The 26,155-nt window shown below is 45.0% G+C and overlaps 2 protein-coding genes, 1 non-coding gene and 2 pseudogenes across 4 annotated transcripts; 1 reads left to right on the top strand and 4 right to left on the bottom strand.

The window, feature by feature from the left end:
* Positions 1-3,995: 3,995 nt before the first annotated feature.
* On the bottom strand, positions 3,996-7,555 carry rps13.S (ribosomal protein S13 S homeolog). Its single transcript, XM_018260371.2, has 6 exons — positions 7,426-7,555; positions 6,744-6,792; positions 6,149-6,227; positions 5,496-5,665; positions 4,481-4,581; positions 3,996-4,075 (listed from the first exon to the last, which is right to left on the bottom strand). The coding sequence occupies exons 1-6, from the start codon at positions 7,446-7,448 to the stop codon at positions 4,042-4,044; spliced, it is 456 nt and encodes a 151-aa protein (XP_018115860.1). The 5' UTR covers positions 7,449-7,555; the 3' UTR covers positions 3,996-4,041.
* On the bottom strand, positions 5,072-5,163 carry LOC121393471. The gene has a single exon (XR_005961088.1). It is a non-coding gene; the product is annotated as a small nucleolar RNA SNORD14 (small nucleolar RNA).
* On the bottom strand, positions 5,748-5,838 carry LOC121393472 (annotated as a pseudogene).
* A 7,359-nt stretch (positions 7,556-14,914) lies between the features above and the next one.
* Positions 14,915-17,027, bottom strand: LOC108715316 (F-box/WD repeat-containing protein 7). Of its 2 annotated transcripts, none has more exons than XM_018260370.2 (2): positions 16,871-17,027; positions 14,915-16,709 (listed from the first exon to the last, which is right to left on the bottom strand). In XM_018260370.2, exon 2 carries the CDS (start codon positions 16,621-16,623, stop codon positions 15,310-15,312), a length of 1,314 nt encoding a protein of 437 aa, XP_018115859.1. In that variant the 5' UTR covers positions 16,624-16,709; positions 16,871-17,027; the 3' UTR covers positions 14,915-15,309. The 2 variants fall into 2 exon arrangements, with proteins under 2 accessions (XP_018115859.1, XP_041416992.1); XM_041561058.1 differs by having other exon boundaries at positions 16,854-17,006.
* A 184-nt stretch (positions 17,028-17,211) lies between these two features.
* LOC108714946 lies at positions 17,212-24,594 on the top strand (annotated as a pseudogene).
* Positions 24,595-26,155: the final 1,561 nt, after the last annotated feature.

Here is a 26,155-nt window from a genome sequence, read left to right as displayed (position 1 = left end):
AGATCATCAGGGCTGAGATTGAAGAACATCTCCGGATACTGCAGAACCGGCCAGCCAAGAAAGGTGAGGGAATCCATTATATTTGATACGACTGCACCATCACACAGTGTAACTCAATAGCTGCAAGAGTTGGTTTTATTATAATGGCGCAGGGGAATAATAAACATGTTTTAAGGGGTACTTTAGCGTAATATTATATTTTAGTATAATGGTGACAATGGCTTTCTAAGACAATTTGCATTTGGTCATCAGTCTTTATTTTTTTGTTTATGAATCATATACAAGCTCTAATTAGTATTCATGACTCACAAATATGATTTTTCCCTATACAGGACTGAAGGGAGTAGCTCTCTGGACCCAGAAACAGCTGCGGCGTGCTTGTGACTTCTGCACACAGACATCGGCAGAACAAGAAGCAGCTCTGCAAATGGCCCTGGAGGGCTTCTCCTGTTAGTGATCTTGTGGCCAATAACGTCAACATCCCAGAATGAGATCCCTGAAGAAACATCCACAGGGTAAGGTCCCAACTCCATTCAGTATCCCTGTACAATGGTTCTCAGCTGGTAGACAAATAGCAATTTAATCTCCTGTTGCCTAGTGTGTGTCTACATTGGTATGACCCAAATCCTCAATGTGCAAAAGAGGAGGGTTTTGGCCAGAAGATGCTCAAGTTTACATTTCTTGGTCACAATCCTCCCCATGTGTGAAGCAAATAAACACACCGGGCAGTAGGGGTTTCTGTGCTGATGGACATTAGCCTACACAACAGGGTAAAACGTGAAACTCAGGCATTATTTCCAATTTCCATGGCCAGTGCATTTATTCCTAAAAGGAGCATCAGCCTGGGAGGAAAAACTCCCTAACATGTTGGCACCCCTAATGAATAAGGCTTGTGCTTAAATGCCATGCATCTGAATGAGAATTCCTGATGATCTATTACTGACATATTTTTTCTCATAAAGATCCAGTGGCGTCTGCAGCTCCACCAGCAACATCTCCTTTGAAGCGGATGCAGTTCAGCCAGTGGTGACTTCAAGATTCCCACTCCACCAGAAGGGACTTTATCTCCTTCTGTAGCTCCATATTCATATTCTTTTCAGACAACCACATCACCACCAGTGGTGTCTTCGGTTTACATCAATCCACCAGCAGTCTCACATTCAAGGGCCACATCACCACTTCACTTTCCAACATCTTGCCTTAAGCATCTACATTTCACACAACCTTAGCGCCATCATTCATATCGACCTCTACAGCTCCACTAGCAGCACACATTTTCAACCTCTACAGCTCCACTATTAGAACCTTAGTTTTTATTAGTACTCATTTACTACCTCTCCACCAAAGGACTTTTCATTTAACTTTAGCTCCACCGCCAGCCCTTATCCCGTATTTTACCTTACCTCTACCCGCAGCTTCTGTAACTGTGCTATCACACCTCCACCAATATCTTCTTTTATTTACATATCATCCAGTTTCTCCTCTTTAAAATATCTTTTAATCCTTGCCCTTCTTCCTGCACCTCCATTGGTTCTTCCATTTCACCAATACATGTAGTCACCACCACACGCTAAAAATTATGCCCCTACACAAAGGCTTCTCTTCTCTACTTTCTTCTTTTGCTTCCCCCTGCAATCTCCTAACACCAATTCATCAGTGGTTCTTCCTATTCAAATTGTCTTGCTATCCTTTCAATCCACTCAACAACCAGTCACATCTCCTACTCTAAACCCAGACATAAACTTAGTACGGATACTGACAAACTCTCAGTACCAGTTGATCCAGGGACTTGTCCGATTGCCCTTTGGGAGTCAGGAAGGAATTTTTCCCCCTCTGAGGCAAATTGGCTCTGGCTTCAGATGGGTTTTTTGCCTTCCTCTGTACCAACTATTAAATAGGAAGATCTCTTTTACACTAAAACTTGAACCTAATGGATGTGAGTCCTTCCTAATTTAAATTAGTATGAATTAACCTAAAATGCATAAATATAACATTCAATTTATAAATAAATATGTTAACACATTTCATTGGTGTTCTTGCATTTGTTTTAGTTCTATAGTATTGCCGGGGAACATTACAGAGGAGGAAGACCTAGTGCAAGGGAAAAGGGTCACTGAAAAGTGAAGGGGGCATCAAGAGGCAGGGTGGGAGAAATTGGTGAAAGGAGATGCTAAGGATGAATAAATAAGAAGGGGATAAGCCATGTCTGGACCCAGTCCTACTGATCTGCACAGATGTCAGATGTTTAATTGACCAATTGACCAATCATATAAAATTGATATACAGTGTATATAAACATATCACTGGGATTAGTACATTATGAAACTGGGTTCAGAAGGTGCTGACTTATTAATGTTATTTTGGGTCTAGCAGGGACTTGGATATACATGTCACTGCTATTAGTATCCTTTGGGCAAAGGACTCATTGGGTCTAGAAAGAGCTGACCCATAAACATGCCACTGTCATTAGAAGACGTTTGTCATATGATAAAGTTGCCTTTGGTATTATTTGGGCAGAGGAAAGGCAGGTCTGTGATATGTTTCATTGGGCATCAGTCAATCCCATGATAGGTCTACTGAAAACAGGCGGGATATTAGGGGCCACTGGAAATTCAAGGAGCCCTGGGCCAAAGTAAGATGTACATAATTTACTCTACATTTTGATTCGTAGTGAATATTTTACCATAGTACCCTGCTCCCCAGAGGTTCACTGCACATATCACTCCCTTTGGGAAAATGGTAAGAGGAAGGTCCGTCCAGAGGCACCAGGAAGGTTTGTTCTGCTGAAGTGGGGGGAGGTTACTTTATACAAAGGCGATTCCATGTATAACACCCCCCCAGAATTGATAGAATCGCATAGTGGCAGATTCACAAATGATACCCACTGAAATTTTTTTTTTATGTACAACAGCATGAGCCAGTGTTGGAATGGCCCACCGGTATACCAGGAAAAACTCCCGGTGGGCCCAGGTGTCAGTGGGCCCTCTTGTTTATAAACATTTGGCCTATTTCACGGTCATTCCCCATTTCTTTTTGGGGGAAAATGGGAGAATATTGTAAGTATATATAAAAAAAACTAGGAGAATAAAGAGGTTCAGTCACGAGGAATATTAGTTTGTAAAGGTCCAGCGTCTAAGGCTTTCTGGTGGGCCCAAGGTCTAAGGCTTTCTGGTGGGCCCAAGGTCTAAGGCTTTCTGGTGGGCCCAAGGTCTAAGGCTTTCTGGTGGGCCCAAGGTCTAAGGCTTTCTGGTGGGCCCAAGGTCTAAGGCTTTCTGGTGGGCCCAAGGTCTAAGGCTTTCTGGTGGGCCCAAGGTCTAAGGCTTTCTGGTGGGCCCAAGGTCTAAGGCTTTCTGGTGGGCCCAAGGTCTAAGGCTTTCTGGTGGGCCCAAGGTCTAAGGCTTTCTGGTGGGCCCAAGGTCTAAGGCTTTCTGGTGGGCCCAAGGTCTAAGGCTTTCTGGTGGGCCCAAGGTCTAAGGCTTTCTGGTGGGCTTCTGGCATCCCAGTCTGACACTGCCTCCCACTCCAGTCTTTCTCCCCATGTGTCTTTCTACTAAGCTCAGCAGCTCATACCCTATTCCTTCTTTCCACCCAGTTTTTACAAAAAGACCATGATTTGGAGATCAGTAGAGGCATTTTGCTTGTTTGCAGCTTCACCCACATAAAATAAACACAGCGTGAGGTTGTGCCACATAAGGAATATATAGGGCAGAGCCTGGTACTTCTGGCCCTTTAAGCATGTGGTGTCTCTGGGTACAAACCATGCCCCTAGAGATACATTTAACACTGAAAAGATGTGACATGTTGGCATCAATGGGTGAACATGCAGCTGTAAATTACCCATTGCCATACTGGCACCATATCAGAACCAACCACATACTCCATCTGTACTGGCCTGTACTGAGAATTGTAACCAATCATATGATCACCTTTAGCTACATAGACAGTCACTGCCCCCCCACCAACACCAGCCAATCAGAATCAGGCAACAGACAATGTAAAGGGATTTAGAGAGACATTTTATTGGGTTCAGTTGGAAGGAGTTTATGCGACCAGAGCAGAGGCTGTGGAGGACTCGCTGCAAAGAAGAGAAAAAATCATGTTATTACCAACATAAACCTGTACATCGATAGCTGCATATTGGCCACTTCTCTTACTGATAATGCATCAGTCTGACAGGCAAACAGGGGCCCAAGAGCAGCTATTGGGGGTTACTCCCCTCTCTGCTGCATAATCAGTCCAGTCCCTAAAATGTATAATGCCCCAAAATACACAATTAGAAGTGTGTTTAGGAAGTACAATGCAGCTATTGATTTAGATTGGGGGGGGAGACTGTGCATGGACTCCATTAGACCCCTAGTCTGCCCAATGTTGTACTCAATATTTATATAAAGTCCAACCCTTATAAAGGGGAAATATTGCCCTAAAGCCAATGACGCCCACAGATGGAATCTTGTATACATAGGGGCAAAGAGACACCTACTACTTCCAGTTGGGTGGGAGGACTCTCCTGGTTTTGTAGTAACGAGCCAGACGGTGGATTCTGCTCTCAATAAGAATCAGGCGGAACTTGGCATCTTTATCCTAGAGGGAAGGTCAAGGAATTTAATGCAACATCTCAGTGGAACTGCCCTCAACACACAGTCACATTGCTCCCCATAACAGGTTAATACCCAAACTGGTTACAGGAATAAATGGCTACAGGTGCATCTCTTTATGGCAGCGTTAACTGCAAACTACATGTAAGGGGAAGCAAGCCCCTGTGATACACAACCACTGTACCAGCAGTCAAAATTAAACTTTTCGGATCTGGAACCACAATACCACGATTATGCTCACAGAACTACATCTGCTTCAGTTCTAGGAAACAATTTCTCTTGAAGTAACAAAGGAACAGACTGTTGTTCCATTTTACACAGATCTATATTTTACTGGGCTTAAACCAGTCACTGCTCCCTGAACACAATGCCTGGGGTCTCTAGCAGAGGCTCTTCGCTTAAGAATGGGCTCCTCGCTAACCCAGCCACTTACAGAGAAGCCTTTATGCTCCCACTAGCCCTGGGGCAGGTTCTGCTCACTCAGACATCCAAGGAAGGTTACTAGCCAACACCAGGCAAAGCTTTCTGGTAGAAACTGCGAATGATTGGAAACCAGTCATCACTGTGAGCTGGGGAGCAGTTTAAGCAAAAGATCAGTAGCTGCATGTTATCCAGGGCAATAAGAATAACCCCTGCCCCTACGCGCACCCGTTACATCCAGGGGCACAAGCTAATTCAATTTCCCACTTGAAGCCTCCCCACAATTTAACTATAAGTATCTGAACAAGAGGCAGCTGCAAGAGTCAGTTTTTGCAATAGTATATTGCACAGGTGATGCCTAACCTCAAGGCATGGGAAATACACACACCTCTACAAGACTCCCCTCACCAGCGCATAACCAATACGTAACCCACATACTGGAGGCAAATGTCACTGTTTAGAAGAGCCACAGCCACTTACCTTCCTGTTCCTCTCCAAGTGTTTGCGCACAGCCACTGCTTTCTTGATCAGGTGATACAGATCCTCTGGGAGATCAGGAGCGAGACCCTTAGACTTCAGGATCCTCAGGATCTTGTTGCCAGTCACAAAGCGGACTTGGGCAACACCATGGGAGTCTCTGAGGATGACACCTGTAGGCACAAACATTGGGGGGGTCAGAAAGATCACAATTAAGGGGCACCAGTTGTACATTACCACCGGGGCAGGTTCCGCTCACTCAGACATCCAAGGAAGGTTACAGGCCAACACCAGCAAAGCTTTCTGGTAGAAACTGCGAATGATTGGAAACCAGTCATCACTGTGAGCTGCAAACCTACTGTGCCCACCCAGGACCCTCACTGTGAGCTGCTAACCTACTGTGCCCACCTGGGACCATGACCAGGGGTCCTGCCAGAGAACACATTACAGAAATAAAACCTGCCTATTGTCTACACCCCCCAACTGACTGAGCTCATGTTGTCACACCAGGGAGGGATATTGTACATGTGCAGCTACATTAATATAGAGGCACACAGGGAAGAGACGTCCTCGTGCTATGAGCTTCAATTCCATTTTATTATTCAGCACAAGGGTTTGTGATTTTTAAAGGGGGAGGAGATAACCACTGAACTCACCAATCTGGGAGGGGGTCAGACCCTTCTTGGCCAGTTTGTAGATCTGTTCCTTGACATCATCAGATGTGAGTTTCAGCCACTGTAAGATAAGGAGTCAGAGTCAATAAACCCACCCAATAAGGAAGTCATTCATACACAGGGGCACTAGGCACCCTACACACGGGCATATGAGTACAAGGCAAAGCAGCCAATCACACAGTAGCACTGCATGGACACAATGTGTCATGAATAAGCAATAATGTGTGGCAAAAGCAGTGGAAGTGCCAGGCACTGAAGACAGACCACAGCGGGCGAGATCTGTGACCCGACACCCAGGAAAAGTCTCCCAGATCTGGGTGCTGGGGCTGTTGGCTATATAACACCCCACACCTTACGTACAACTGTGTATATTGGGCAGTGCCAGTTTTGGTAACAGAGTATGCCAGAGAAACACAGTAATGGATTTTTATTAGTCTTACTCTAGTCTGATAACCCTAGTGACAGCACACTAGTTAACAGCACCACCCGCTTACCAGCTCCCATTGTTACACATACACTGCACTACAGAATCCCAACACCCGGCTAATCAACCCCTTCCCCAAGGAAGTGCACTCACCGTGGGGACACTGCGTCTGTATGGTAGCGCTGACTGGGACAGGCCCTTTCTGTAAAAGAAAAACACAAGCAACGGTCAGATCCAATAAAGCCACATCTGTATGAAATGAGTGATTTGGGGCTCTAGTCCTAACACTCAAACTGTGTCTGAGGATTGTGGGAGTTGTAGTCAATCAGGAAAGCAGAATCACACTGAGACAGCACATTGGGCAGCTGCTGAGGCTGGGCCCCACTGTCATATAAAGTATAAGAGTAGCACTGGGACACATTTCAATTATCAGTGAAACGCTGGTACCAGTGCAGCTCTGTTTCTCTGCACATCACACTGAGGGAAAAGACACAGGCACGACAGTTCGGCCTGTAATTGGACAGCAAGCACAGCGGCCTGTAGTCGATAGGCCACATGGAGGAGACGACTGGCTGTAGGGCGGGGAAACACACTAGGAGATACTGGCAGTATGCGGGGAGATGTAAGGGGCCCGGGAACCCAACACAGAGGCGCATTTGCCCACGCCGGACAGTCCCGAGGCAGCGAGAGATCCGAGGAGTAGCCGCCACGCTGTCATCCAAGGCCCAGTCGAAAACACTAACATCCCAACATCCGACTCGCCTTTCCCTCACAACCCCGGCTCCCCCCCCCCCCATGCCTCCCGGCGCGCCCCGTGACCGTTCCCCGTTCTTACCCTGGAGCGTGCATGCGACCCATGATGGCGGCGGAAAGGAAAAGAGGGAACGGAAGTGCTCGGCACGAAGATTACTGCCCAGGCCGGAAGCGTGTCTAAAAGAAGGCGGGGCCGCTAGCGCATCAGGGATAAGGGGGAATTGCGTGTCGAGCCTCGATCTGGGGGAAGTAAACTGGTTTCTAATTGGGTGGGAAGAGACGGCTCCTTCCATGGTTAGCGTTCTGAGCTCTGCCCCCAAAAGCCGCGATATAGCCCGTGAGTTAAGTCCCTATGACTGGGAGTCTCTGTCTCCTCTCACTTACAGCTCTGTAGTGTCAGGTCTCAGGCCCGCCCACATGAAAGTTGTGTGAGAAATGAGTTGAGTGTGAGAAGTTGTTCACTGATGTTTCACTATAGATATTGTACCCGTATTCTCACCGTCCTCCCTATTCTGTCTCCTTGTCTGATTCCAATATATGACACGGCTCCGTTAAAACTTAAAAAACCTTTATTTGGTACATGGCTTTGTGATCTGTAACAAATACAACGTTTCTGGCTTGCTCCAGGCCCTTTATCAAGTTTTACTACAATTCATACTCTCTCAAGCGGCGCCATCTTTTGACTGTGACGTATTATTTCTCCCAACGGTTCCACAATGAGTCAAAAATGTATCACTTATCTTTTTTAAGGTGCATTTAGGTTCCTTTTTCTGACTCCGTCCCTAATTAGTCCTTATAAATCTGGTTTGGTATGATAATCCACACAGATCAATTCAAAGTCTGAAAAAGATAAAATGTGATAAACAAAATGTAAAAACAACCTACTTAAAAAATCTCACCTGAAGTTTATACAGCATCGTCTAAAAAATGTCCTGTAAATCATATTCACGATTTAGGCCATGGGTTCCAATGTATCTAAGGTACGAATCCACTTAGCTTCTTTTTTAAAAAGTTCTTTAGTTCTATTGCCACCATGGAGAAATATAGGAACATGATCAATTACTTGGAATTTCAATTGTTGGACCCCATGGCCCTTATCAGTAAAATGTGATGAAACGGCCTGATTTTTAAGCTTTATGGCTGACATGTTCCCTGATAGTGTCCTTCACCATCCTAGTGTTCTGTCCCACATACAGGAGTCCACAGGCGCATTTAATAGTGTAAACTACAAACAATGACATACAAGTGTAGTATACTTTCATTTTTATGGGATTACCGTTTCGTGGATGATAGATTTGAACAGCAATTACAGGATAAACACGGAAATAATCCATTTTTCCTTGGAGGTAGTAATTGTCGTTTTTTATTATGGCCTCCCACCTCTGATCTTACCAACCTAGACCCTATAGTTTTATTCTTTTTATAAGACATTACTGGAGGTTTTTTTTTAAAAAAACTCAATTTCAGGTAACCCATCTTTTAATAATGTCTCTGTATGATTTTTGCCACCTCTCAACTGAGAGTAGTATATTTTGAGACAAAGGAGATCCGTTTCACCTTTTCCTTAGACGGAATTTGGGAATCCCTATCTTTCTTTTTAACTAAGGCCCTTTGTTTCCTCAGAAGAGGCATTGGATACCCTCTCTGCATGAAATTATCCTCCACAGGGCCAGAACTAGGGGTAGGCAGAGTAGGCACATGCCTAGGGTGCAAAGCTGGGGAGGCGCCAGGCATGTACCTGCTATGTTGCCTACCCTATGTCCGATCCCATCTCTCCCCGACTGCGGCTGGAATTTTTTTGCACATGCGCGCACACCGTTTCACGCATGCATGCTCAATCGCAGTTTCACGCATGCACACTTGAGAGCATTTTCGCACATGCGCAATCAAGAGTCGTGGCTGGCCAGGTTGCCTAGGGCGCCTGGCTGGGTTGGCCCAGCTTTGATCCTCCATATTATCTAGCTGTTCAGACAATCTTAGGTCATCAGAGACTATTCTTTTTACCCTTAGAAATTGTTATTTAGGTAAAAATGTATGTGTCTGTGGTGGGTGAAAAGAATCATAATGTAGTATAGTGTTTTTGTCTGTAGCTTTTACAAAAAGATCAGTTGTTAAACAATCACCTTCCTTGATTACCATAGTGTCCAAAAAATATATATTATATAAATCAGCATGTAATGTGAATTTAATATGGGGTTGATAACAAATTTATATATTCGAGGAACAAATGCATGGTTTCCTGTGGCCCCCGCCCATATAGCAAACACGCCGTCAATAAAGCATTACCACACTGAAAATTTTGTTGAAAACTCTCAATGGTGTATATCAGGGGTGCCCAAACTTTTTGCAATGAGGGCCATATTTGGTGAGGTGAAAATGTGTGGGGGCCGACCATTCAGCCCGACATTCTTTGAACCATTAACTTTAAATTACAGGAATAGAGTAATCGTAGCAGTAATATTTGGGCACATTAGTGAAATGATCTGCCACTTGGTCTATACTGCTGCCTGTGTACTGAAGGTGTTATTAATAGACACTTACTGGAACGTAGTGATGCCATACTTCTTTAGTTTACTGTACTGTCACGTCAGTACGTCTATTGACACCTTCAGCTCTAAAGAAGTATGTGGAGACAGTGGATCTCTATGTGCCAGTACGTGTCTATTGCTAACACCTTCAGCACAGAGGCAGCAATATAGACCAAGTGGCAGATCATTTCAATAACGTGCCTTAATATTAATATTACTGCTATGGGATTCCTAATAGCACTGTGCTGGGGGGCTCCTTATTATACATTTCATGATGGAGGCTGGGGGCTGGGGTAAATTTTAAAACAGGCCACAATTGGCCCCCGGGCAGGGGCGCTCCACCAATGAGGTGAGTTGATCCACTCATGCCGCCCCTGGTAACTAAGAGCGAATTTCCAGTTTTCAACCCAGAAATTCGGCTCTTCTAGTGCAGAGAGCGCAATTGCCTCAGAGAGGGAAACAATTCCTTCCTGATTGCAAAAGGACTAGTCCCTGGATCAACTTGTACTATGAGCTATCTTCCATAATCCTGTATTCCCTAACTTGCTAAACACCATCCAACCCCTTCTTAAAGCTATCTAATGTATCAGCCTGTACGACTAATTCCCTAATCAGCGAGAGAATTCCAAATCTTCACAGCTCTCACTGTAACAAACCTCTTCCCAATTTTTAGCTGGAACCTCTCTTCTTCTAATCGGAATGGGTGACCTTGTGTCAACTGTAAAGACCTACTGGTAAATAATGCATTAGAGAGATTATTATATGATCCCCTTATATATTTATACATAGTTATCATATCACCCCTTAAGCGCTTTTTTCTCCAGCGTGAACAACCCCAACTTGGCCAGTCTTTCCTCATAGCTAAGATTATCCCTTTACCAGCTTATTTGCCCTTCTCTGTACCCTCTCTAATTCAATAATGTCCTGTTTGAGTGATGGAGGTCAAAACTGTATGGCATATTCTAGATGGGGCCTTACCAGTGCTCTATACAGTGGAAGAATGACCCCCTCCTCCCATGAATCAATGACCCTTTTAATACAGCTCAAGACCTTATTTGTTCTTGATGCTGCTTACTGGCATTGCTTAAATGTGATCCCTTAACCAGCCTTTAAACCAGCAAAAAGGCATCCATGCTGTGAGAGATATATGGATTTTGCACATCACTATGCATGTCACTGAATGGCTTTTCCTACAAGTTACATGGTGCTCTAGGCCTACAGCTACATATGCTTTGCTTTTTGCCTGGGCAATAGAGTGAGGCAGTGCTTGGGAAGATGCTGCAATGTCAGACTTATAATAGGCCTGGAGTGCCTGTGCTCACTGATTCTTACTATATTATATAGCACGGACTTGGGTTCAGGCTTTAAGCAAATGTTGCCCCAATGCTATGGTTTTGATTTCCTGAAAATTTGGTGAAAGCACATGGTAAAATAGGTGGAGTCAAATGGGCTTTGCCATAAAAAGTGGGCGTGCCGCAACTCCTTCCTCTGTTGCCCCCCCCCAGACCAAACCATCTTCTGCTGCCTATGTTTGGAGATGTGGAACTGGGTGAAACAAGGCCCTTTTCTATGGCACAGCGCCAGATTCTGCCAAGATGCGCCACTTTTCCAGTCCCACAACATCATGGTTCCATCATTGGAGCTGCCAATCACACAGGTCCTTCTGAGCTGCAGACTTTCCAGTCGGCTTGGGATTTGGTCGGGACCCCGCAAAGTGCATAAGCACCGGCCTGTTTTAATGTCCCACACGTTAGCAGGGCAGTCGGCATTTCTCACTCAAGAAGCAGGAAGTCCTGTTATTACATTCTTCAAAATGTCTAGCAATAGGTGTTCGAGATTTCTTGTTAATAATACTGAGAATGTGTTGCCTCTCTCTCTTTTAAATACTCTGTATGCTGTACTCAATGTTTAGCCTATGACTAAGTGTCCTTGGTGGACATGAAACACTTTCACTTTTTAATTATGGAAAATAAAATGTAAATTTTTAACTTTTACCATCTGACTTCGGCTTCTCTACTTGGTGGGGCCCAGGCTTGTGCCAGCCTCTTTTGCTGTTTCCTGGTGTTTGCTACCTTTTTGAGAAAGCATTAACGGCCACAGAATGAGATCAACTTGTTTGTTGAGGTCACCAACCAAGTGGATCATTCCCTGCCTTGGCCACCTACATGTTCAGCCAGATCAGGTTAATCCTTTTCTCTCTGCCTCTTGAATTAATATACCACAAACCATCTTGAGAAGAATTGATTTCAACATCTATCTAGAAAAAGCAAATATACAGAAACTGGACTTGTTGAGTAATTATTGAAGATGTTTCACTACTCATTCAAGCAGTGTCTGCAGAATTACTTATACTAGAGATGTTATGACCTGGATGAATGGAAATCTTCAAAGTGACTTCAATATCATTGCTTCAAGAGATGGAACTAGCAGTGGGCCCAGAAAACAGTTTTCATTGTGTTGGCAACCATTGATGTGAACTGTTGTACCCTGTATCTGTCTGGGGTTCTTTCACTTCCATTTGAACAGTCCCATGGGCCTCACACTACTTCTTTATGGGAAGAGGACAGTGAGCACAGGAATATTAAGGTCTCTGGAGATGGAGAGAGTGAAGAGTAAGTGGGTAGGTGGGCCCCCGTGTGCTCCGCTGCACTGACTCTGCAACAAGGTAATTACCGGCTTAGGCGTATTTACTTGTGTTAACTCCTGAGCGGGGGGGGGAGGAACAGGGACTATAGAGGGTAGGTTTTTTTGGTTTTTATTAGAAAGGGGGTTTAGTTCTCCCTTAAGCGATTGTTTGAAGGATGGGGGGCACTGGGGGAATCTAATGGGACAGGGCAGAGATTTCCAGAGTATGGGTGTAGCACACGAGCAAGTGTGTATATATATATATATATATATATATATATATATATATATATATGTGGCCTTGTGCTCTCTATAGGGGCCCCAGTGATGGGATCTGATCTCCCTGCTCAGTTGGTTACATACTATCCCCTGGGGGCCAACACAAACAGAAATGATGGAGGTTAGCCTACAGCCACACAGGAAGTTCCTCGGAATGAATGAAGAAAGCTTGAAACGTTAACAAAGGTAGTCCCACAAGAGTAGGGTTGGCACCTGGACGGTATTTTACTGTCTTGGCCGGTATAAATTATGGTTGATCCCAATCTTAATAATAGGGAAAAAACATAAATATATAGGAAGGCCGGTATTTTTTTCCAGAAAGGGTGGCAACCCTACCCAAGGGCAAAGGGGCAGCTTGGAAGATAAACATAGGAAGTTCAGGGGGAGGAATGGGGGATTATGGGAAGTTGGAGAGAGGAAGGGGCTCAGGAGCGGAGGATGCTGGGAAGTTGGGAGAGAGGAAGGGGCTCAGGAGCGGAGGATGCTGGAGAGAGGAAGTGGCTCAGGATTCCCTAGAACATCAGAGAGACAAGGAGCTTTGAGGCTAAAGATGCTTATGTCCTATTTAGTGCCTACATTCTGGGCTAAATCATGCTGACACAATAATTTGGCCCCCAGGCCAACATTCAGATCACAGCGGGTGCCTATGTAGTTCCATCAAGAGACGATCAACGTGGAAATGCAGTCCCTGGCTGGTGGAATTTCCAGACCTGACCAATATCCAATATCCAGCCTGTTGTTGGAGAGGTAAAGGGGGTGTGGGTTATGACAGAGGGAATAATGAGTGCCAGTTTGGGAGCAAAGCATAGACTTCGGAATGGAGGCAGAGATGCTGCTGGGATTATACACTGCTGGTTATGAATGAATGAACAATAAATACTGATTCTGCTGCTGGCAGAGGTGTGTGTGCCAAACCCGAGCACAGAACTCAATGCCACCCTTCTCTCATATTACCCGCTGTTACTGGCAGTGAGAGCTCTTTTTCACCAAATGTATATCCAAAGTGGGAAGGAGCACACCAGAATAAGCAGGCAATGCCTTAGATCATTTGCAGATTTATTGAATACACAAGCTTTCGGGGACACAACCCCTTCCTCAGGTGCAATACAGAAACAATGAACATGGTGCAATTTAAACATTCAACCCCCAGACGAAAACAAGCAATTAATCCATCATGTGACTTATTAACCCTTTCAGTATTTATCCAAAACAAAAAGTCCCAAGAGATAGTGGTCAATCTGCAAATGATCTAAGGCATTGCCTGCTTATTCTGGTGTGCTCCTTCCCACTTTGGATATACATTTGTTGTAACAATTGGCGTGGAAGCAGCCAGGGATACGGATGCACCCAGCAAGAAAGTAAGTGGTGTGCGGCAAAAAACTTTTTCAGCTCTTTTTCACCAGCATCACTGTCATTGGGGAAAGGTGGGAGACCCTTTGATCCTCCTGCCTAATCCCAGTGCAGCTGGTACTGTTAGTGAAAAAAGTGCCCCCCAACCATAGGCACGGAATGTTCTAGAAGGTGCCACTACTTGTGCCCAGTACAGTTTCAGATTTGTTTGAGGAATAAGGGAAGATTGAGCTGCTGCTTTTGTTCCACTGTAAGCAAAGGAAATACAGTCAGGCAGTCTAGCCAAACTGCAATGGGAAGTGCAGCAGTTATAACTTTTGGTGTGGCTGAACTACAGGCAAATGCATTAAGAACAGGGCGGGGCTACAGAATGTACCACCACTTTTAATTGTGCACATATGGACTGGCAAATAATGTGGGCAATAACCATCCACAGTATGTTCTATTAATAACTGTATAGTTGGGGGGGTGAGAGACTTGGATGGCGACAGCTGAGGGAAACCCCAATACAGATGTGAAGCTTCTCCTAATTTGTCCGATTAAGTGTTTGTAACCCCCACCCCCCGATGCTTTCCCACTGGCAAAGTTTCCTGTACCTAAAGTTAGTTCCGCACAAGGACACAGTATAAAAAAAACCCTCACGGGAGTGAATAGTCCCAGGCAACAACTCTACAATATATGCTGGTCTCTTATTTATCTCTGTAACTATAACTGTAAATTTCAATTCCGCACAAGGACACAGTATAAAAAAAACCCTCACGGGAGTGAATAGTCCCAGGCAACAAAGAGTTTGGACTCACTCAATGCTCAATGTTGGTTTATTACTGAATTTGCTTTCACAACTCTACAATATATGCTGGTCTCTTATTTATCTCTGTAACTATAACTGTAAATTTCAATAAACAAAATTGTTAAACAAAAACAAGTGTGTTTGTGTGTACAAATCTCTTAACGATAAGGCACAGTTTGTTACTGTAGAACCTGAAACTAAATCTCTAATTGGTGTCTTTAAAAAATGAAGAAAGGCAATATATCACTGAGGGTGTTAGTGGGTTACTACCCAGCGGCACTTTTTTTTTTAACACAGTCCAGTACAGTATTTTCCAAAAAGTAGTACCACCATGGTAACAAATTATTTTACTGGCTGGTACTGAACATGTTGCAGGTTTTACATGAATGTGTAACTATAACCTTTTTCTCCCCCTCGTTTCCCAATAATCAAAGTTCAACACTTTCACCTTCACTTGTTCCTCTCTCCCTCCAATCACACAGATCAGTTTTGTTTGAGAGACCATGAAATAACAAACAAGTCGGTTTTTTTTTCTCAAGCGCCACAAGAAAATGTCTTCTTTCCTATCCCAGACTGTTGTGGACTCCAACTCCCAGAGCGGCACCGGCCCAAATCCTGTGTTGCTTATCACAAAATTCCTTTGGAGTCGCACATTTTCCACATATCGCTGGAATCTCTTCCGATCAAAACTGACAGGTAGTCCATCTCCCCAGAGAAGTATATTGGCCCTCAGTGATATTGCGGCTATGTAGCGTTGAAGGTCGGTTATTGTTTGGATGCACTGCCCTGTGTCCGTGTCCCACACTGTTATTGTAGCATCCTCATCAGCCAGTAATAGCCGTGTGCCTTTCAGCTCTGAATGTCGGATACTTTTATTCAAAATTGGGAAAGTGACCAAACAGCTCTGTGTCTCGGGATCCCAGATTTTCAGGGTGTCATCAACACTGACCAACCTTTGACCATCATAGTGAATATATCTAACATTGTGTAGCTGCACCATGAGAACGTGTAAGCACTGTCCTGTCTCAATATCCCAAATTCTGATGGAGTCGTCACTTGACCCAGTCACTACCCATTTCTCATGGATATTTATACGCCACACGGCATGAGTATGGCACAGAGTGTGTATACATTCCCCGCTCTCTGCATTCCACACTTTTACTGTCCGGTCCTTAGATCCACTGACAATGATGTGATCTCTCATTTGTATTGGAAAGATGTTATCTGTGTGTCCCTCAAGGGTCCTTAGATGCTTTCCACTAACTGCCGACCAGATCTTTATTGTTTTTTCACACACAATACAAACAAGTTGCTTCCCATCAAAGGTCCAGGTTGTGAAATCCATATCCCACGCACTTATATCCAGTGTTTTTGTCTTAAATCTCCCTTGGCGCCAGTTGGAGTCGATCCTGAGCTGATGGATGTAAGCACTTTTCCAAGGGCTGGATCTAGAGGCTTTAGCCTTTCTCCTTGTTATACACAGCGGCTCGTCAATGCCATCAGCCTTGCACTTTCCCTGCCACAGGCCTTCATCCTCAGCCAACTGTCTCCAGCGCTGGCAAGTCTGTGCCACCTGTAGGATATCCTTGCCATCAAGGTACCAGAGAATACGCAATGCTAACTCATCCGGTAACTGGGAGACAAAGTAATCACTGGCTTCCATTCTGCTCTGATTGACACTTGCCTGAGCTCTCCTGGTCCTTTCCATTGGCTGGATGGTGGGAACAGTTAATGTGGCCCTGTGTTCTCTATAGGGGTCCCAGTAATGGGATCTGATCTCCCTGCTCCTCTCCTCTAGGGGACAACAGAAATAATGCAGGTTAGTCAAAAGCCACACATGAAGGAAGGGAGGATACTGGGAAGTTTGAGAGAGAAAGTGGCTCAGGAGCAGGGGATGCTGGTAAGACAGACTCAGGAATGAGATAGACTGACAGGCACCAGAAAGACTGAGTTACCGAATCCGGCTCTGGGCCCACTGTGATGCGGAACCAGGCGGGGCTGTATTTATTCCTTGCTCCGGAAACCACGAAGACGCTGTACTGTAAATGTCTGTAATAATGGCGCCAATTCCTAACGCTTCAACTTTCTGCCCCGCCCCTTTGTGTATTCAGCCAAGCACAAGCCTTCCCTGCAGTCACTTGATTTCCCTGCCCCTCTGAGCTCAGACGACTATAGGGGAGAGTGGGAGGGGTCAGTGAGGCAGAGCGGGGCGGTTCTCTTCCAGCACCGTTTCAAGCTGCACCTGAAAGACTCCGCTTAATCCCAGTGCAGGGGGTGTCAGGCAAATGCCACTGTAAGGAGCCGGTGCTCAGGCATGCCTAAGAGCGCGACTGCTCCTTTAAAAGCGCAAAGCAGGGCATAGTGGGTGGTGATTCTTCCGTCACAGAAACCGGAAGCAGTGGCAGCGCCGGACTGCTCCTCAGTCCCCCGCACGGTAGGCTCCTGAGCTGCCTGTCTGCTTATTTATTGCCTTCTGCAGCCAGCGGTGGGAAGAAGCAACAGACACAGCACAGAACTGTGCTCCTACTTTGTTATGCTTTCAGTAGATTGACTTCAAATACTGGGGGAGGTGCACATTTCAGCTTAAACTGTATATTGAATGAAGTAAGTGAGTGGCTAATTTTTTTATCGTGATACTCATCAACTGTGAGCTGATTGTAATATTTAGCGCTTTTAGTGCTTTTATCACTAGATTATAGGTGAAACTATTCTATGTATTGGCTGTGGACAAGAAATAAATGTTTTGAATGATGTAACCCTATCCAAGTTCTGACAAAATAAACGACAGGAAACGTAAGTTAACCCCTCACTTCCTTCACCTTCTGAGCTATCATGTTTTCTTCTTCTACAAAAAGAAAAGTACCATCTAAAAATAAAAGGTCCCAGTAACAAATTAAAAAATAGATTGACAAAGCAACAGTAACAGCCCCAGCTGGGAAGTGACTTACTTATACTACCCATTATAGGCTCATTATAACATTTATAACTAAGCAGCAACTAAAACTGATGTTGATGTATGACCTTAAAAATATACACATAGACGATACGATTCTTCTTGCCGAACGACCGATTTTAGGGAAGACCGATTTTAGGGAAGTCCGACCAATCCTTCGAAATTATTGTGCGGTTAGTGGGATTCGAACGATCGTACATCTTACGATTTTTCGCCCGACATCTGTCAGGAAATTGATCGGCCAGGTCAAAAAACTTTTTTCGTCCCAGTGCAATCTATCTATGTTTGCAGGGCCAAACAGGCAGCTCCCCTTTGTTTTCCTGGCAAATTGGTATTTTTAGTTGATGGACAATTCGTACGATCATACGATCATTCCGGGAAGATCCCAATTAAAACAGCAAACACAGAAAGAGCAAGTATTCCTACGAGTTACATTATTTTCAATGCTCACGCACTGTGTGAGCAATGATGCCCTGTGTGACATAGGTTGGACTGATGTGAATGACAACCTGGGTGCCCCTGCCCTACTGTAAATGATAAGGATATTAGAAGTCACTAAGGAGTTGTTCTTTGACCATATAAAGGCACAAGGCTGCAGGCTGAGTTATACAGGGAACTCTGAGTATCACCCATGTATTATAAGGGATAATGTACCCCCTACTGTAAATAAGGATATTAGAAGTCACTGAGGAGTTGTTCTGTGACCATATAAAGGCACAAGGCTGCAGAATCTTTCACATATTTTACATTAATTACACTTAAGTGAGAAAAGCAGCTCTTTATGCACATAATTTTTTTGCCAATATATGAGTGGATGAGTTCAAGACCAATGCATGTTTACATATGGGCTGCTTTGATCTTTTTGCCCGGGCGGCTTTTTACTCCCAGTCCGGCCCTGCCGGTGCTTAATATTACTGTAGTGGAACTGTAGGGGGGGTGCATCCGGTTCCTTTATACACAGTGGCTGGACATTAGGTCTAGCGGAGGAGCTGCTCTTTCCCAGTGTATAAATACCCTACTTGTACAGCCAGGGCTGCCATCAGAAATCACGGGGCCCCGCACAACAAAATTTTCTGGGCCCCCCTTCCCTAAGTATGAAGGCCACACAAGACACAGGCATTAAAACATTAAGTGCCCCCCTACAAGTTAAAAAAATAACTTTGGTGCCCAGGCCCCTCCTACAAGTTTTGGTGTCAGGTGGTGGTTAAAGAAAAAAAACATTTGTGGCCAGGGCCCCCACACATTTAAAAAATAAACAATGAGCCAGGGCCCCCACACATTAAAAAAAAAACAATTAGCCAGGCCCCCACACATTTTAAAAATAAACAATGAGCCAGGGCCCCCACACATTTAAAAAAAAAAAATAGCCAGGGCCACCACACTTTTTTTAAATAAACAACAATTAGCCAGGGCCCCCATACATTTAAAAAAAAACACACATTTAAAAAAAAATAGCAAAGGCCCCCCACACATTTAAAAAAAACTATCAGCCAGGGCCCCCATACATTTAAAAAAAATAAATAAACAATTGGTCAGGGCCCCCACAAGTTAAAAGAAAAAAAAACTGCACGTACCTTAGCCAGGGAGTTCAGATCCCGGTATCTTCAGTTTCTTGTGCTCTGATTCGCCAGTGAAATGTCAGTCCCGGTAAACCCGCATGGTGATTGGTTAAAGTAGAGGGGAGGTTCAAACTTCTCCCAACCAATCCGCATGTGGCTTTACCGGGACTTACATTTAATGGCGAATCAGAACACAAGAAGCCAGTCATCGGACCTCTGATGCAGGGGCCCGGCTGTGCAAGTAAATGCAAGTAAGTGCAAGTAAATGCAGCACGGCCGGGCCCCCCTTAACTCCCCAAACCACCAGGGCCCGGGACAACAGTCCCCCCTGTACCCCCCTGATGTCGGCCCTGTGTACAGCAGCCTTACAGTGGGAAGCCATGAGCAGCTTAGTGTCATTATACCCAGCTGGCATTTGCAGGAACCTTACAGTCGGAAGCTATCAGTGCCATCCCATACAGTGTATCTGGAGGAGGAGGAGATAATGAAGGTTATACCCCCCCCCCCCATTCATCCTGGGGCTGTTCCCTATTTAGCTTCTAACACTGTCTCACCAAATCTTTCCTACTGGATCCATTAAATCCCCTGGGCTCAGAATTCTGACTGTGTCACAGGTTTGTGCTCTTGTCCTTTCCCATCTCTGGGAGGCAATTCTGTCCCTCCATCACCCTAGTGTAGCACCATCTGCACTGAATGAGCCCAGGAGAGGCTGCCATCTTTGGCCATGTTACACTGTCAGACTCCCTGTTGGGCATCACCAAGAGGGAACATGGCCACTTTTCTTGTCCTTTAATGAGACTAGGGATGCACCGAATCCATGATTCGGTTCGGGATGCATCCAGGATTCGGCCTTTTTCAGCAGGATTCCAATCGGGCTGAATCCTTCTGCCCGGCCGAACCGAATCCTAATTTGCATTAGGGGTGGGGAGGGAAATCACGTGACTTTTTGTCACAAAACAAGGAAGTAAAAAATGTTTTCCCCTTCCCATAGCTAATTTGCATATGCAGATTCGGTTCGGTATTCGGCCGAATCTTTTGTGAAGGATTCGGGGGTTCAGCAGAATCCAAAATAGTGGATTCGGTGCATCCCTAAATGAGACACTGACATGTATGTGTAACTGTAACCTTTTCCTCCTCCCCGAGTGACAACACTTTCTCCTGCACTTTCTTATATTTACCCCAATCACACAGATCATTTTTGAACAGGAAACAATGAGATAAGACAGGGGTTTGATTTCCTAAAGTGAAACAAAGAATTTTTTTCTTTTATGTCCAAGTACGTGTTGGGTTTGAAATCCCAGAGTGGCACTGGCCCAAACCCTGTGTTGCTCATCACAAAATTCCTGTGAAGTGGCACGGTTTCCACATCACTCAGATTGTCTTCCCATCAAACCCAGGAGTCAACATCTTTCCCCAGTTGTCAATTGACCATCTCTGATACTGTAATGATGTATTTGTAACGTTCCCCTATTATTTGCATGTACTCCCCTTGTTTCAGTGTCCCGAATGTTTATTTCACCATCGTCAGTGACCAGTAATAGCCACAAGCATCTCAGCTCTGAGTGATGGATCCTAGCAGGAAGTGGGAATGTCACCAAACAACTCTGTGTTTTTCCAGGTTCCCCAGGAATGGAGGATGCTGGGTAGATGAATACTGGCAGTTGCAGTTGACAGATTCCTACTTGGAAGTTTCTCAGTGAGGTTACCAGGTCGTGGAGAAACACCCCAGTCTCACCTGGTTCCGCATCACAGGGAGCCCAGAGACAGATTTGGTAACTCAGTCCTTCAGGTGCTTGACAGTCTCTCTCGTTCCTGTGTTTGTCTTCCCGCCACCTTCCGCTCCTGAGCCACTTCCTCACTCCAACTTCCCAGTATCTTCCACTCCTGAGCCACTTCCTCTCTCCAACTTCCCAGCATCCTCCATTCCTTCCTGTGTGGCTATTGACTAACCTTCATTATTTCTGTTGGCCCCCAGGGGAGAGGAGCAGGGAGATCAGATCCCATCACTGGGACCCCTATAGAGAGCACAGGGCCACATTAACTGTTCCCACCAACCAGCCAATGGAAAGGACCAAGAGGGCTCAGGCAGGTGCCAATCAGAGCAGAATGGAAGCCAGTGAGTACTTTGTCTCCCAGTTGCTGGATGAGTTGGCATTGCGCATTCTTTGGTACCTTGATGGCAAGGATATCCTGCAGGTGGCACATACTTGCCAGCGCTGGAGACAGTTGGCTGAGGATGAAGGCCTGTGGCAGGGAAAGTGCAAGGCTGATGGCATTGAGGAGCCGCTGCACATAAGCTCAGCTACAGGCTCTAGATCCGGTCCATGGAAAAGCACTTACACCTATCGGCTCAGGATCAATAACAACTGGTGCTGAGGGAGGTTCAGATCAATTACACTTGATATGAGTGGGTGGGATATGGATTTTACAACCTGGACTTTTGATGGGAAGGAAATGATTTGTATTTTGTGTGGAAAGACAATACAGATCTGGTCGGCAGTTACAGGCGAGAGTCTGAGGACCCTTGTGGAACACACAGATTAAATCATAACAATGCGAATCAGAGATCACATCATTGTCAGTGGATCTTGGGATCAGACAATAAAAGTGTGAAATGGAGAGAGCGTGGAAGGTATACACACTCTGTGTGTGGCCATACTGATCCTATATGCTTTATACATATCCATGAGAGATGGGTGGTGAGTGGGTCAGGTGACGGCTCCATCAGAATCTGGGACATTGAGACAGGACAGTGCTTACATGTTCTCATGGGACATACAGGCTATATTCCATATATTGGTGATGGGCAGGGCCGCCATTAGCAATCACGGGGCCCCGTACAACAAAATTTTTGGGGCCCCCTGGGCCCCGCCCACCTCACACCCAAGCTCCACATCAGAGTTAAAAGACCACACAGACATCAGCGCCTAAAAAAGTAATCCCCCTCACACACAAGTTATAAAAAGCTATTGATGGCCAGGGCCCCCTTATAAGTTAAAAAAAATTGGGGCCCCAAAAAAAAAATTAAAACATTTAAAAAAAACAAAAAAAAAAAAAACATTGATGGCAGGGGCCCCCTTACAAATTAAAAGAAATTTGGGGCCCCAAAAAAAATTAAAACATTGGTGGCAAGGGCCCCATACAAGTTAAAAAAAAAATTGGGGCTCCAAAAAATTTAAAAAAAAATAAATTGGTGGCAGGGGCCTATAGAATATTAAAATAATACATTGGTGGCCAGGGGATTAAAAAAAATTCAGTAGAATTGAACTCTTGGCTTCAGGACTTCAACTTCGCCTCCTTTCATGACTTCGGGTCTTTTCACCACTTCAGGACTTCAATTTCGGCTGTTTTTGTGACTTCGGGTCTTTTCGCCGCTTCGGGACTTCGGCTTCGGCTGTTTTCGTGACTTCGGGTCTTTTCACCGCTTCGGGACTTCGGCTTCGGCTGTTTTTGTGACTTCGGGTCTTTTCGCTGCTTCGGCTTTTCGGCACTTCCGCATTCTACAACCTGAGAAATGGCCGCACGGCTCGGGCGCTCGTAAGGGGGGCCCGGCTCTTTCAAAAATGCAGCACTGCCGGGGCCCCCATAAGGCCCGGGACACTTGTCCCCCCTGTCCCCCCCTGATGGCAGCCCTGATGATGGGCAATGGGTGATCAGCTTAAATGACAATTTCAACCTGAAAATCTGGGACCCTGAGCTGTTTGGTCACTTTCCCAATCGGAAGAGATTCCAGCGATATGTCGAAAATGTGCGACTCCAACAACTTTACTGCTCCACTTGTGCTTTCTTTGGTGGCCATTGGAGAATAAAAACAAAACAATAATTAAAAACTTCATTAGGGTAAGGTAACATTGGGAGATTCAGGGAGATTTAGTTGCCCGGTCGACTAATCACCTCTTCTTCTGGGTGACAATCTCCCCGAATCGCTTTCCCCTGCCTTCTCGCTGGCTATAATGAAAAATCGTCAGCGGGATGACATTCACAGCTCTTCGTTTTCTGAAGTCACCCGAAGTTGCCTCACGACTTCTTATTTTTCAATATAGCCAGCGGGAAGGCAGGGGAAAGCAGTTCGGGGAGACTGTCGCCCAGAAGAAGAGACGATTAGTCGCCGGGCAACTAAATCTCCCCGTGTGATCTTGCCCTTAAATGACCAAAAGCCATGTCCTATATCAATGTATTTAATTAATTAATTAAACTCCCAGGCATTAGGGTCCTCAACCTCCTAATCCATCCTGCTTCACATGTCACTAACTGCTTAACAAACAAAGAGAAAAACTGAAATATCCAAATATTAATTTAACCATTTCTAAAAAAAAAAAAAAAAAAGCTGAAGCTCACCCTGTATGAAAGTTGACATGGGTGCAAAGCCCCAGGTCCGTCTCTAAAGGGGGTCAGCCTTCTCGGCACTGTTGCATAAACAATGTATGTATGTAAATTGTTCGCACTCACCGATGAAGATGGGTGGCCCAGGTACAGCGCCCGAACCTGTAGCTTGGGATGAGATGCAAGGAAATTCTGAAATGAGCACGCACTCCTGCAGAACAACCAGTTCGGATAAAAATTAAATCTTTATTCCATGAATTAAAAAAAGTCCTGATAAAAATTCGTACTGACTTTTGTTTTTAATTCATGGAATAAAGATCGAATTTTTATCCGAACTGGTTGTGCTGTAGGAGTGCGTGCTCATTTCAATTTACTAACTGCTTAACCCTGAAATATGTATTAATATGTATTAATATAATTTGTATAATGGTGTTATAACCACTAGGGGGCATTGCTTTGTGTGTGCATATAAGAAAGCTGCTAATGTGTTAAAGGCAGTTTTAATATCATCAAATTGGGAGTGCTGCAATCTCTATGGATATAGAAGGTGCTGGATAATTGAATGTTTGTCTTACAAGAAGATGCCCCTAACCAGGTGCTGCACCTGCAGTTTCCTCAGCCCCTAATGCAACAACAACAGCACTTTGTTTTAGTAGAGGGAGGGATTTTGCCAGACCTCCAGGATAAACTGCTTTGCCCCCTCTGTAGCTTTATTGGAGGTGGGGCTGAATAAACTTCAGAGCCTTTAGGTCCCCATAGACGCGACGATTCTTCTTGCCGAACGACCGATTTTAGGGAAGCCCGACCAATCCTTCGAAATTATCGTGCGGTTAGTGGTATTCGAACGATCGTACATCTTACGATTTTTCGGCCGACATCTGTCGGGAAATTGATCGGCCAGGTCAAAAAATCTTTGTCGGTCCCAGTGCAATCTCTCTATGTTTGCAGGGCCAAGCAGGCAGCTCCCCTTTGTTTTCCTGGTAAATTGGTCTTTTTAGTTGATGGTAGATTCGTACGATCGTACGATCGTTCTGAGAAGATCGTGGTCTCACGATCAGGATCTGATCTTTTAAAAATCTCAACATCTATGGCCAGATTTAGACTGTTACATCTTTGTACTGAAAATGGGGAGCTACTGGAAAAGGTGAAGGCACATTCCATCAGCCAAACAGTAGGAAGGATGGGTACTGGATAGCGCCATGCCCCAGTCTAGTGAGCACAGTGGCTACTGGCCCCACAGGGCCAAATGATACAGACAGTTCTGCAGCATTAACCCCACAGTGTACAGTCCCCTGCTATGATCAGGAACACGTCAGTAACTCAACCCTTCCTATCCCATCCTATAAATCCTTTACAGCAGGATTAATGCAACTTTCTAACAGCCCCTTACAATATAGTTACGCCTATCCAAGTTCCACCACTGCCCCTTACTCCAGGAATAACCCCCAGTCCTATAGAGTCCCTATCAGAGATCTTTGGGGTCTATAAATCTCATGACGTATCATCCTACCTATATGGCTACACCCTGCTGGGCACGGGCAGTGTGTTAGCATGAAGGGGCAGTTATGCAGCAGGAGGGTTCCCTCTCTATATGTTATACATGTGTATGAAAAGAGAATTTACTGGCACTTCCTAGTTGTTTGCAAATATGCTGGGGCCACATGGGAGGGGTAAGAGTAGGGCAGTAGCAGCATAGACACATTCCTGGGAGGATAAACTGCAGGAAACATCTGCCAACCAATTGCCTCTGAAGCTCCTCCCAGCTCTGGCTCCAGCCAGTAGCACTGTCTGACTGCAGCTCAGTCTCTCTTCCTATTGGCTGTGACTTCCTAGCTGATGAATGTAGTGGAGGAACATGCAATGATTGGCTCACACAGGATGGTGGGCGTTGAAATAGTCATACATGGGGAGGGTCATGGGATGGAACAGCGAGGGACGGAGGAGAAATTCTGGACCTAATTACACCGGCAGAAGCCATAGATTGTATTTATTCCTTTCTCTGGAACCCACGAAGCCGCTGTACTGGAAATGTCTGTGATATTGGCTCCAATCCCTAACGCTTCAACTTTCTGCCTCACCCCTTTGTGTATTCATGTCGAATACAGCATACATTTGTTTTCTCCAATCTCTCTGCACGTTGCTGTCATATATCGCCCCCCTGGTCCCTACTCTACTTTCTTGGATTACTTTGCTGCTTGGTTTCCATCCTTTCTCTCCAGCAAGACACCTGCTCTCATTCTAGGTGACTAATATACCCATTGACAACTTTGCTTCTCCTGCCACATTTAAACATTTAAACTCCTCTCTCTAACAACTTAATTTGGTCTCTCTCAGTGGAGCGACTCACCTACCCACATTGAGGTCATGCTCTTTTGATGTACATTAATATTTTGAATAATAATTTT

This window comes from Xenopus laevis, chromosome 4S, assembly GCF_017654675.1.
Source record: "Xenopus laevis strain J_2021 chromosome 4S, Xenopus_laevis_v10.1, whole genome shotgun sequence".
Taxonomy (NCBI): Eukaryota; Metazoa; Chordata; class Amphibia; order Anura; family Pipidae; genus Xenopus; species Xenopus laevis.
The sequence above is the reverse complement of the archived record's forward strand: the minus strand, read 5'-3'. Positions and strand labels throughout refer to the sequence as shown.